The following is a 13,824-nucleotide window of genomic DNA, read 5'->3' on the forward strand; positions in this document are numbered from 1 at the left end:
CACCACGGTATCATATGGTTTCTCCTATGCATATTTCCTCCTGTACGTCGGTCGAATGACTGGGGTAGGCGGAGCCTAGGAGGGATCATGTGACCAGCTTTGCTGGGCTCTTTGCCATTTCCTGTTGGGGAAGAGAATATCCCACAAGTAAGGATGACGCCGTGGACTGGACACACCGTTGGAGAAAGTAATTTATCAGGTAAGCATAAATTCTGTTTTTCTTTCTTGAATCAAAAGTTTGTTATTTTTAAATGGTACCGGAGTTGTACTATTTTATCTCAGGCAGTAAATAGAAGAAGAATCTGCCTGAGTTTTCTATGATCTTAGCAGGTTGTAACTAAGATCCATTGCTGTTCTCACATATGTCTGAGGAGAGAGGTAACTTCAGCGGGAGAATGGCGTGCAGTTTACTCTGCTATGAGGTATGTGCAGTTACAATTTTTTCTAGAATTGGAAATGCTAGAAAATGCTGCTGATACCGGATTAATGTAAATTAAGCCTGAATACAGTGATTTAATAGCGACTGGTATCATGCTTACTCTCAGGGGTAATACCCTTATAAAATTGCAATATAAAACGTTTGCTGGCATGTTTAATCGTTTTTATATATGCTTTGGTGATAAAACTTTATTGGGGCCTAGTTTTTTCCACATGGTTGGCTTAAATTTTGCCTAGAAACAGTTTCCTGAGGCTTTCCACTGTTGTAATATGAGTGGGAGGGGCCTATTTTAGCGCTTTTTTGCACAGTTAAAATTACAGACTGAGACATCCAGCTTTCCTCAGAAGTCCCCTGAATGCTATAGGACATCTCTAAAGGGCTTAAAGGCTTTCCAAAGTCGTTTATTGGGGAAGGTAGGGCCACAGCAGAGCTGTGGCAGTTTGTTGTGACTGTTAAAAAACGTTTTTTGATCAGTTTTTTGAACTAAGGGGTTAATCATCCATTTGCAAGTGGGTGCAATGCTCTGTTAGCTTATTATACACACTGTAAAAATTTTGTTTGTGTAACTGCCTTTTTTCACTGTTTTTCAGTTTCTGAATTTGTTTCTCTTAAAGGCACAGTACCGTTTTTTATATTTCCTTGTTAACTTGATTTAAAGTGTTTTCCAAGCTTGCTGGTCTCATTGCTAGTCTGTGTAAACATGTCTGACATAGAGGAAACTCCTTGTTCATTATGTTTAAAAGCCATGGTGGAACCCCCTCTTAGAATGTGTACCAAATGTACTGATTTCACTTTAAGCAATAAAGATCATATTCTGTCTTTAAAAAATTTATCACCAGAGGAATCTGACGAGGGGGAAGTTATGCCGACTAACTCTCCCCACGTGTCAGATCCTTTGACTCCCGCTCAAGGGACTCACGCTCAAATGGCGCCAAGTACATCTAGGGCGCCCATAGCGATTACTTTACAAGACATGGCGGCAGTCATGGATAATACACTGTCAGCGGTATTAGCCAGACTACCTGAATTTAGAGGTAAGCGAGATAGCTCTGGGGTTAGATGAAATGCAGAGCATACTGACGCTTTAAGAACCATGTCTGATACTGCCTCACAATATGCAGAAGCTGAGGAAGGAGAGCTTCAGTCTGTGGGTGATGTTTCTGACTCAGGTAGGATACCTGATTCTGATATTTCTACATTTAAATTTAAGCTTGAACACCTCCGCGTGCTGCTCAAAGAGGTTTTAGCTGCTCTGAATGACTGTGATACAATTGCAGTGCCAGAGAAATTGTATAGACTGGATAAATACTATGCAGTGCCGGTGTGTACTGATGTTTTTCCAATACCTAAAAGGTTTACAGAAATTATTACTAAGGAATGGGATAGACCAGGTGTGCCATTCTCTTCCCCTCCTATTTTTAGAAAAATGTTTCCAATAGACGCCACTACACGGGACTTATGGCAGACAGTCCCTAAGGTGGAGGGAGCAGTTTCTACTCTAGCAAAGCGTACTACTATCCCTGTCGAGGACAGTTGTGCTTTTTTAGATCCAATGGATAAGAAATTAGAAGATTACCTTAAGAAAATGTTTATTCAACAAGGTTTTATCCTACAGCCCCTTGCATGCATTGCTCCTGTCACTGCTGCTGCGGCGTTCTGGTTTGAGTCTCTGGAAGAGGCTTTACAGGTAGCGACTCCATTGGATGACATACTTGGCAAGCTTAGGGCACTTAAGCTAGCCAATTCTTTTGTTTCTGATGCCATTGTTCATTTGACTAAACTAACGGCTAAGAATTCTGGTTTCGCTATACAGGCGCGCAGGGCGCTATGGCTTAAATCATGTTCAGCTGACGTGACTTCAAAATCTAAGCTACTTAACATTCCTTTCAAGGGGCAGACCCTATTCGGGCCTGGTTTGAACGAGATTATTGCTGATATCACTGGAGGAAAAGGTCATGCCCTTCCTCAGGACAGGTCCAAATCAAGGGCCAAATAGTCTAATTTCCGTGCCTTTTCGAAACTTCAAGGCAGGTGCGGCATCAACTTCCTCTAATGCAAAACAAGAGGGAACTTTTGCTCAGTCCAAGACGGTCTGGAGACCAAACCAGACCTGGAACAAAGGTAAACAGACCAAAAAGCCTGCTGCTGCCTCTAAGACAGCATGAAGGAACGGCCCCCTATCTGGTAATGGATCTAGTAGGGGGCAGACTTTCACTCTTTGCCCAGGCGTGGGCAAGAGATGTCCAGGATCCCTGGGCCCTGGAAATTATATCCCAGGGATATCTTCTGGATTTCAAAGCTTCCCCCCCAAAAGGGAGATTTCACCTTTCACAATTATCTGCAAACCAGATAAAGAGAGAGGCATTCTTACACTGTGTACAAGACCTCCTAGTTATGGGAGTGATCCATCCAGTTCCAAAGGAGGAACAGGGACAGGGTTTTTACTCAAATCTGTTTGTGGTTCCCAAAAAAGAGGGAACCTTCAGACCAATTTTGGATCTAAAGATCTTAAACAAATTCCTCAGAGTTCCATCATTCAAGATGGAAACTATTCGTACCATCCTACCTATGATCCAGGAGTGTCAATATATATATACTACAGTGGATTTAAAGGATGCTTATCTTCACATTCCGATACATAAAGATCATCATCGGTTTCTCAGGTTTGCCTTTCTAGACAGGCATTACCAGTTTGTAGCCCTTCCCTTTGGATTAGCTACAGCCCCAAGAATCTTAAGTCTTAAGACCGCGGGACATATCAGTGGCCCCTTATTTAGACGACATCCTGATACAGGCGTCAAACTTACAAATTGCCAAGTCTCATACGGACGTAGTACTGGCATTTCTGAGATCGCATGGGTGGAAAGTGAACGAGGAAAAGAGTTCTCTATCCCCACTCACAAGAGTTTCCTTCCTAGGGACTCTGATAGATTCTGTAGAAATGAAAATTTACCTGACGGAGTCCAGGTTATCAAAGCTTCTAAATTCCTGCCGTGTTCTTCATTCCATTCTGCGCCCTTCGGTGACTCAGTGCATGGAAGTAATCGGCTTAATGGTAGCGGCAATGGACATAGTGCCGTTTGCACGACTACATCTCAGACCGCTGCAACTATGCATGCTCAGTCAGTGGAACAGGGATTACACAGATTTGTCCCCTCTACTAAATCTGGATCAAGAGACCAGGGATTCTCTTCTCTGTTGGCTATCTCGGGTCCATCTGTCCAAAGGTATGACCTTTCGCAGGCCAGATTGGACAATTGTAACAACAGATGCCAGCCTTCTAGGTTGGGGTGCAGTCTGGAACTCCATGAAGGCTCAGGGATTGTGGACTCAGGAGGAGACACTCCTTCCAATAAATATTCTGGAACTGAGAGCGATATTCAATGCTCTTCAGGCTTGGCCTCAGTTAGCAACTCTGAGGTACATCAGATTTCAGTCGGACAACATCACGACTGTGGCTTACATCAGCCATCAAGGGGGAACAAGAAGTTCCCTAGCGATGTTAGAAGTCTCAAAGATAATTCGCTGGGCAGAGATTCACTCTTGCCACCTATCAGCTATCCATATCCCAGGTGTAGAGAACTGGGAGGCGGATTTTCTAAGTCGTCAGACTTTTCATCCGGGAGAGTGGGAACTCCATCCGGAGGTGTTTGCCCCATTGATTCATCGTTGGGGCAAACCAGAACTGGATCTCATGGCGTCTCGCCAGAACGCCAAGCTTCCTTGTTACGGATCCAGGTCCAGGGATCCCAAAGCGATGCTGATAGGTGCTCTAGCAGCGCCCTGGTCTTTCAACCTGGCTTATGTGTTTCCACCGTTTCCTCTGCTCCCTCGACTGATTGCCAAGGTCAAGCAGGAGAGAGCATCAGTGATTTTGATAGCGCCTGCGTGGCCACGCAGGACCTGGTATGCAGATCTGGTGGACATGTCATCCTTTCCACCATGGACTCTGCCTCTGAGACAGGACCTTCTACGTCAGGGTCCTTTCAACCATCCAAATCTAATTTCTCTCAGACTGACTGCCTGGAGATTGAACGCTTGATTTTATCAAAGCGTGGCTTCTCCGAGTCAGTCATTGATACCTTAATACAGGCACGAAAGCCTGTTACCAGGAAAATTTACCATAAGATATGGCGTAAATATCTTTATTGGTGTGAATCCAAAGGTTACTCATGGAGTAAGGTCAGGATTCCCAGAATATTATCCTTTCTTCAAGATGGTTTGGAAAAAGGATTGTCAGCTAGTTCCTTAAAAGGACAGATTTCTGCTCTGTCTATTCTTTTGCACAAACGTCTGGCAGATGTTCCAGACGTTCAGGCATTTTGTCAGGCTATGGTTAGAATCAAGCCTGTGTTTAAACCTGTTGCTCCCCCATGGAGATTAAATTTGGTTCTTAAGGTTCTTCAAGGAGTTCCGTTTGAACCTCTTCATTCCATAGATATCAAACTTTTATCTTGGAAAGTTCTTTTTTTGGTAGCTTTTTCCTCGGCTCGTAGAGTCTCCGAGTTATCTGCTTTACAATGTGATTCTCCTTATCTGATCTTCCATACGGATAAGGTAGTTCTGCATACCAAACCTGGGTTTTTACCTAAGGTGGTATCTAACAAGAATATCAATCAAGAGATTGTTGTTCCATCCTTGTGTCCTAATCTTTCTTCAAAGAAGGAATGTCTATTACACAATCTGGACGTGGTTCGTGCTTTAAAGTTTTACTTACAAGCTACTAAGGATTTTCGTCAAACATGTGCTTTGTTTGTTGTCTACTCTGGACAGAGGAGAGGTCAAAAGGCTTCGGCAACCTCTCTTTCTTTTTGGCTAAGAAGCATAATCCGCTTAGCCTACGAGACTGCTGGACAGCAGCCTCCTGAAAGAATTACAGCTCATTCTACTAGAGCTCTGGCTTCCACTTGGGCATTTAAAAATGAGGCTTCTGTTGAACAGATTTGCAAGGCGGCGACTTGGTCTTCGCTTCATACTTTTTCCAAATTCTACAAATTTGATACTTTTGCTTCTTCGGAGGCTATTTTTGGGAGAAAGGTTTTACAGGCAGTGGTACCTTCCGTTTAAGTACCTGCCTTGTCCCTCCCTTCATCTGTGTACTTTAGCTTTGGTATTGGTATCCCACAAGTAATGGATGATCCGTGGACTGGATACACCTTACAAGAGAAAACACAATTTATGCTTACCTGATAAATTTATTTCTCTTGTGGTGTATCCAGTCCACGGCCCGCTCTGTCATTTTAAGGCAGATGTTTTTTATTTTTAAACTACAGTCACCACTGCACCCTATAGTTTCTCCTTTCTCTGCTTGTCTTCGGTCGAATGACTGGATATGGCAGTTAGGGGATGAGCTATATAGCAGCTCTGCTGTGGGTGTCCTCTTGCAACTTCCTGTTGGGAATGAGAATATCCCACAAGTAATGGATGATCCGTGGGCTGGATACACCACAAGAGAAATAAATTTATCAGGTAAGCATAAATTGTGTTTTCTTTTGTGATTCAGATAGAGCATGCAATTTTATGCAACTCTCTAATTTACTCCTATTATCAATTTTTCTTTGTTCCCTTTCTATCTTTATTTGAAAAAGAAGGCTTCTAAGCTATTTTTAGTTTAGGACTCTGGACAGCACTTTTTTATTGGTCGGTTAAATTAATCCACCAAGCGGCAAGAACAACCCAGGTGGTTCACCAAAAATGGGCCGGGATCTAAACTTACATTCTTGCTTTTCAAATAAAGATACAAAGAGAATAAAGAAAATTTGATAATAGGAGTAAATTAGAAAGCTGCTTAAAATGTCATGCTCTATCTGAATCACAAAAGAAAAAATGTGGGTTCAGTGTCCCTTTAACTTTCTGTCTGAGTTGGGTCCCAGGGCACAGTCATATACTTCCTGTTAATTTCACATCAAATTTAAACAGCTTTTTCTAAATCTTTTTCATTAAAAAAAGTAAACATTTACATGCCTCAGGATCTACTGCTGTTTTATAAACATGGTAGGAAAATTACCACTCACACCTATATGACCTTGTTGGACAGCCCATTCCAAAACCATGGGCATTAATATGGAGTTGCCCCCCCCCCCCCCCATGTTGCTATAACAGCTGCAGCTCTTCTAAGAGGGTTTCCACAATATGTTGGAGTGTGTCTGTGGGAATTTGTACCTATTCAGCAGATTTGTGAGGTCAGGCACTGATGTTGGAGGACAAGGTCTGGATCACAACTGGTGCTCTAATTCATCCTAAAGTTGTTTAGTGGGCTTGAGGGCTCTGTGCAAGCCACTTTCTCCACACCAAACTCGTTAAACCATGTCTTCATGGATTCAGCATGGTACACAGAGGCACAGTCCTGCTGGAACAGGAAAGGACCATTCCCAGTTTTTTGCCACAAAGTTGGAAGCACCCAGTTGTCTTACATGTCTTTGTATACTGTAAAATTTAGATAACCATTTACTGGAACTAAGAGGACTAACCCAAACCCTAAATAACAACCCCAGGCCCTTATCCCTCCTTCACTAAGCATTACAGTAGGCACTATGCCTTCTGGTAGGCAATGTTCTCCCGGCATCTTCCACATCCAGATTCTTCAATTTGCCAGAAAGTGAAGGGTTATTCATCACTTTAGATAACGTGTTTCTACTGCTCCATAGTCTGTTGGTGAAGTGCTTTATATCACTCCAGCTTACGCTTGGCATTGTGCATGTTGATGTGAGCATGTGCACAGCTGCTTGGCCATGGAAACCTAATTCCTAAAGTAATGTTGCTGAGTCAGCACAGAACTCTGTAATGAGTGATGCAACAGACGATAGGCAATTTTTATGTGACTATAGCTTCAGCACTTGGTGGCCCTGCTCTGTGAGTTTGCGTAGTCTACCACTTGGTGACTGGGAAGTTGTTGCTCCTAGATGCTTCTTTTTCAACATAAAACATGACAGTTGACCAGTGCAGATATAAAAGGTCAGAAAAGTAACTGACTGACTTGTGGCAAAGGTGGCATCTTATTGTTCTGAACAGATGATGGCAGCACACCTGGAATTCCAATAATCTTCAGATTTATACAATACATCTCCAATAGACAAAACATTAACAACGTTTTGGGCCTCAGCCCTTAATCATGTTGGAATTACAAGTGTGCTGCTATCATCTTTTCAGAACTGAGTGTGAGGCTCTGAATGGCAATTTTTGCACCCTGATTACAGAAAGGCGGCATCTTATGACAGTGCCACCTTTAAGATCAATGAGTTCTTCAGTAGTATCCATTGTACTATCATTGTATGTCTGACTTTAACTGTGTGGCTGATTACAAAATTTCTGGGAGGGTTATTGGAAAAACAAGCTCAGCATTTTTTTTTGTTTAGTTTTTTATTTTGATGTTTTTGTTTTTTTTAAACAAAGCAATCATGATCTTAACTGCTGCAAGATTCATTCCATTTCCCCACAACAGCATCCTAAATGACCAATAATGGCTGTTGATCAAGAAACACCAGAATAGCCCAAATAAAACAACCATGCAAATCTAAAATGTCTGATTTTTATATTTTTTTCTATATTTAAAGGGACAGTCAACTCCAAAATGTGTATTGTTTAAAAAATAGATAATTCCCTTTTTTATCCATTCCCCAGTTTTGCACTGCCAACATGGTTATATTAATATACTTTTAACTTATTTTATTTATACAGCAGTACAAACATTATGGGCTAGATTACAAGTGGAGCACTAAATTATCACACGCCCACAAATAGCGTGTGTGTGTATCTGTATGTATCTGTATTTATAAGTGTGTGTGTGTATTTGCATGTATAAGTGTATGCTGTGTAGTATGTGGGTATCTGCATGTATAAGTTTATGCTGTGTAGTGTGTGTGTATCTGCATGTATAAGTGTATGCTGTGTAGTATGTGGGTATCTGCATGTATAAGTGTATGCTGTGTAGTGTGTGTGTATCTGCATGTTTAAGTGTATGCTGTGTAGTATGTGGGTATCTGCATGTATAAGTTTATGCTGTGTAGTGTGTGTGTATCTGCATGTAAAAGTGTACACTATGTAGTGTGTGTGTGTATCTGCATGTATAAGTATTTGCTCTGTATTGTGTGTGTATCTGCATGTATAAGTGTAATCTATGTAGTGTGTGTGTATCTGCATGTATAAGTGAAAGCTATGTAGTGTGTGTGTATCTGTATGTATAAGTGTATGCTGTGTAGTATGTGGGTATCTGCATGTATAAGTTTATGCTGTGTAGTGTGTGTGTATCTGCATGTAAAAGTGTACACTATGTAGTGTGTGCGTGTATCTGCATGTATAAGTGTTTGCTGTGTATTGTGTGTGTATCTGCATGTATAAGTGTATGCTGTGTAGTGTGTGTATCTGCATGTATAAGTGTAAGTTATATAGTGTGTGTGCATGTGTGCATCTGCATGTATAAGTGTATGCTGTGTAGTATGTGGGTATCTGCATGTATAAGTGTATGCTGTGTAGTGTGTGTGTATCTGCATGTATAAGTTTGTGTGTGTATCTGCATGTATAAGTGTATACTATGTAGTGTGTGTGTGTATCTGCATGTATAAGTGTATGCTATGTAGTGTGTGTGTATATCTGCATGTATAAGTGTATGCTATGTAGTGTGTGTATCTGCATGTATAAGTGTATGCTATGTAGTTTGTGTGTGTATCTGCATGTATAAGTGTATGCTATGTAGTGTGTGTGTGTATCTGCATGTATAAGTGTATGCTATGTAGTGTGTGTGTGTATCTGCATGTATAAGGGTATGCTATGTAGTGTGTGTGTGTGTATCTGCCTGTATAAGTGTATGCTATGTAGTGTGTGTATCTGCATGTATAAGTGTATGCTATGTAGTGTGTGTATCTGCATGTATAAGTGTATGCTATGTAGTGTGTGTGTGTGTATCGGCATGTATAAGTGTATGCTATGTAGTGTGTGTATGCTGCATGTATAAGTGTATGCTATGTAGTGTGTGTGTGTATCTGCATGTATAAATGTATGCTATGTAGTGTGTGTGTATCTGCATGTATAAGTGTATGCTATGTAGTGTGTGTGTTTATCTGCCTGTATAAGTGTATGCTATGTAGTGTGTGTGTGTGTATCTGCAGGTATAAGTGTATGCTATGTAGTGTGTGTGTGTGTATCTGCAGGTATAAGTGTATGCTATGTAGTGTGTGTTTCTGTGTATTTGAGTGTGTGTACGTGTATATGTGTAGCTTATGTTACTGTGCATTTTTGCTGACTTTAAAGGCCAGAATCTAGAATATTAATGGTGAATGCAGAGAGCAGTTTTCAAGAATCTATTACTAAATGTCCAATTAAGATAAAAAATATTTAGCAATGTCTTTGCAAAGGCTTATTAAATACATAGCTCACATAGCCATACCAGTGGTTTGAGCTTGTGTTTAATTTGCTGCCTAAGTGTATTAAAAGATATGACTTTATTTACAATTTTATTTATATTACTTTGGTCTTGTGATTTTTGTAATCATTAGTTCATTGGTTTAACATTCGTATGTCTATTTAAATTGTATTTAATAATAGTTACATGTATTGAAGCAAACCCATTGTCTATGTTTTTTATATATATATTTTTTTTTTTCAGAAAGCTGTAAACATGCTTTTGGACAATGAAGACAAAATTTCTGTAAGTATTTCCTATAATAAATAAATATTAAGGCTTCACAGTAGTACATCCATTGTTTAGTTAAACAAGCATATGTTAAATGGCATTGCTCAAATGGCTGCAACAAATTTTACATTGATTAGAGCAGTTTTTATTATCTGAATCCAATTAATTCAAAAGATAGATAGATGGAAATAAAAGAAAATATTACACCTGCATCTAGGAAGAATCAAATGTCTATTTTTATATGTGATGTCATTATGAAAAGGAAAACTGCCAGATGGCTTTATATGTTTAGGTAGTTTAGGGCATAAATCTACGCACAGTGTTTCATTGGATCAAATTCCACATAAGTCAATTCTTTTCTTTTAGTGTTATCAAATATCAGAGCACATACAGAGATGCCTTAACCGTACAAAGACTTTGATAGCCCGCATAGCTTAGTTATTTGTGCCCATGCATTGTATAAAGAAGGTTCTTTCTTTAAATGACTAACTCATTAAGTGCTAGATTATGAGTGGCACACTAATTGTTGCACACAAGCAATATCGCAGCTCTTTGCGTGCATTGGAGGTAGCGCATGTATAACAAATTGAAAGTAAATGCGTTCGCTTGAGCACAGTTGAATTTAACGCAAGTAGGGATAGTGAAACTTCAAAGCTCTGGTTAACGGTTACGCTTGACAATAAGTTTGCACAAAAAACATAAAAAATGCATTTAAAAGTACAGTTACACTCATTATAAAACTAATAAAAATAATTTAAAAAAAATATTGCATATAAAAGTTATAAGGGCTCAAAGATATGAGGTCTCGGGTGTTAGGGAAAAAGAAGGCAAATGACTTTAACATAGAGATACAAACATATACATGTCTAAAAATTTATATGTATGTCTGTGTGTGTATGTATATATATATTTATATGTTTGTGTGTATGTATCTACATATGTATTTCTATGTGTATATATGTATTTACAGACATATGTACAAATATAAACACATTAATACATATGTACCCATATATACACATATATATAAGTGCATTGGAGCCTTTTACGGTCAAGTAGATGACAACATGAAAAATCATATTTATGCAATTTTCATATGTAATAAAGTGCTATACTGTGTATTTACTGTAAATATTTTACATTCTAATGTTCTTCACATAGAGAAATATGTTCTAAGTATTTCTTAATAGATATTCCTATATATATCTGTATATATATATAATCATATATATATATATATATATATATATATACACACACACACGCACATATACAGGTATAATATACATATATATATATATATATATATATACAGATATGTATTTACAATAAAAATATAATATATATATACATATATAAATATGTATTTATGAATAAATAGAACATATTCTTCTATGTAAAGAACATTGGAATGTGAAATATTAATATTTTATGTCGGGTTAGTGGACTTGGTTAATTGCAATTGAATTTGTGCGTAAGGGTGTTTGTTGTTTGCTTTTTCAACTTTTTGCACTCTATCTATGGGGGAAATAGATTAATGCGGTCGCTATATTCAAAGTTCAGCTTTTTGTGTCCATCGGGTTAGCACTCGTGATAAAACTTTTTACTTTCAACTTGTAATACATGCACTACCCTACGCGCACAAAAAGTATACTTCTAGCAAAATTAACGCGCATGCAGGAGCACTAAATAGTGCAACACTTGTAATCTAGCCCTATGCTTTTGCTAATGCCAGAGTTTAATGACTCAAAATAAATCATTTCCAACCTTAAGTTCTTCTGTAGTAGAAAATAAAAATCTAAACTCTGGGTTTTCCGTCAAAAATATTTAGACATCTCTATGAAATAATGAATGATTTTTGGGGAAACATAGTGCAGTCATTTTTCCCAGATATGCTTTCATCTTGGGGGGATGATACACAAAGTTTAGTTTTAAGCAAGAGTTTAGTATGTTTTACATTTGTAAAAGAACTAGAATTAAATGCAATAAAAACATTAGTTAACCTGCTCATACTTCATTATGAGGAAAAGCCTTTTACTATCCCTGATAATGAAATCTTGGAAGTGTGGATCTATATACACACACACACAAAGATAGATAGATAGATAGATAGATAGATAGATAGATAGATAGATAGATAGATAGATAGATAGATAGATAGATAGATAGATAGATACTGTATATAGATAGATAAATAAATAAATAAATAAATAGCTAGATAGATAAAGAAAATGGCTATTTTGCAACACTTATTTGATATGTGTTGATTATTTAAAATCTCTCAGACATTAATGACAAAACGTTTGTTGAAATTTAAAGGTGGCTAATATGACTTTGTTCCTCTTGTTTAATCATATGTTTTCTTCCTAAATGTTTAAGTTTGTCAGCTTTCATTCTTATATTTTTGTATCTTGTAGATTGATAAAGTTGTTGAAGAGCTGGCAGAAAGACCAGAATTGCAGCATGTGGTAAGTAACTGATCATAACACTCACATCTCATCTAATCTAATCTCAAACCCATTAGTACATTTGACATCTTCTCCCTTAAAGTACACCCAAGGCTTCCCTCTAGCCTTATATATTCCTCACAACTGAGCTGCAATTTCACACTTCTTGGTTGCCAGTAACACAGAGCGTGCAAAATATTCGTCTTTTTTACGAGCATCAGGTTACAGCGCGAGCGAAAACTGTTTATTTTTAACTTGTAATATGAGCACTACCCAACGTGCGCAAATAGCTTACTTCTAGTGGAGTTCTTGAGTGGGAGTGTTAAATACTGCTCCACTTGTAATCTGGCCCTAAGTCAGTTTAAGACCCCTGCTAAGAGACATGAAACCAGAAATTGGGAAACTGGTATAGATTCATCAAGCCTGTCCATCGGATTAACAGATTTTGAACAGTTAAAGGGACAGTCTGTTTAAAAATTGTTATTGTTTAAAATGACAGATAATCCCTTTATTACTCATTCCCCAGTTTTGCATAACCAACACTTTTCTTGAGTTCTTGGGAACCCATTATCATTCTCCACGTGAGAGAGCACAATTTATGAACTAGCACTGTCTGGCTGTAGGGCAAGATTGTAAAATGCTATAAAAAAGAGCAGAGAAAATGAGATAAGGGACGGCCTTCTGAAACTTAGAAACAGTGAATCTTAGAGGTTATAAAGTATATTAATATAACAATGTTGGTTGTGAAAAACTGGGGAATGGGAAGTAAAGGGGTTATCTATCTTTATACAAATAAAAAAAAATCAAGTAGACTATACCTTTAAGTAATTAATAAATATGGTTTATAAGACTCTTGCACAGTGACTATAAACTTTAAAAAGCTGGTATCAGCAGATAAAGATAATACAGTTTTAATACTATTAAAAAATTTGTTTCAAAATTTGAATATGTTGAATTGTTACTCCTTTAGATAGCATTGTGTCATTATTAGGCAGATGCATTCAGACTATTCGGAAGCAAACGAATGCCGAGATGGAAATCTTCTTGTGAACGTGCAACACACTAAGATCTAGATTTGCACAGATTTTAGTGTGTTGCTCTGAAAATAGCTGATTGCCGCTGTCAGTCTTCATATTCAGTATTGGTTTGCTTCCGAATAGTCTGAATGCTCATGCCTACTTATTATCTTTATTAGGGGTTGTGCACTGCTGGTCTGAATATTGTTTTTTATGGGTTACATTAGGGGGCCGGATGGTGAGTTTATAGAGCCAAGTGGTCTGTGACCTGAAAAAGTTTGGAACCACTGCTCT

At 38.4% G+C, this 13,824-nt stretch overlaps 1 protein-coding gene across 2 annotated transcripts in view; it reads left to right on the forward strand.

Annotated features, from left to right (window-relative positions):
- Positions 1 to 13,824, forward strand: part of VPS41 (VPS41 subunit of HOPS complex) — an 809,562-nt gene that overhangs the window by 686,374 nt on the left and 109,364 nt on the right. For both annotated transcript variants that reach the window (XM_053714423.1, XM_053714424.1), the window contains exons 20-21: positions 10,041 to 10,082; positions 12,485 to 12,535. In XM_053714423.1, the coding sequence (XP_053570398.1) occupies positions 10,041 to 10,082; positions 12,485 to 12,535 (93 nt within the window). The remainder of the gene's footprint in view (positions 1 to 10,040; positions 10,083 to 12,484; positions 12,536 to 13,824) is intronic.

Source organism: Bombina bombina, chromosome 5 (assembly GCF_027579735.1).
Source record: "Bombina bombina isolate aBomBom1 chromosome 5, aBomBom1.pri, whole genome shotgun sequence".
NCBI lineage: Eukaryota > Metazoa > Chordata > Amphibia > Anura > Bombinatoridae > Bombina > Bombina bombina.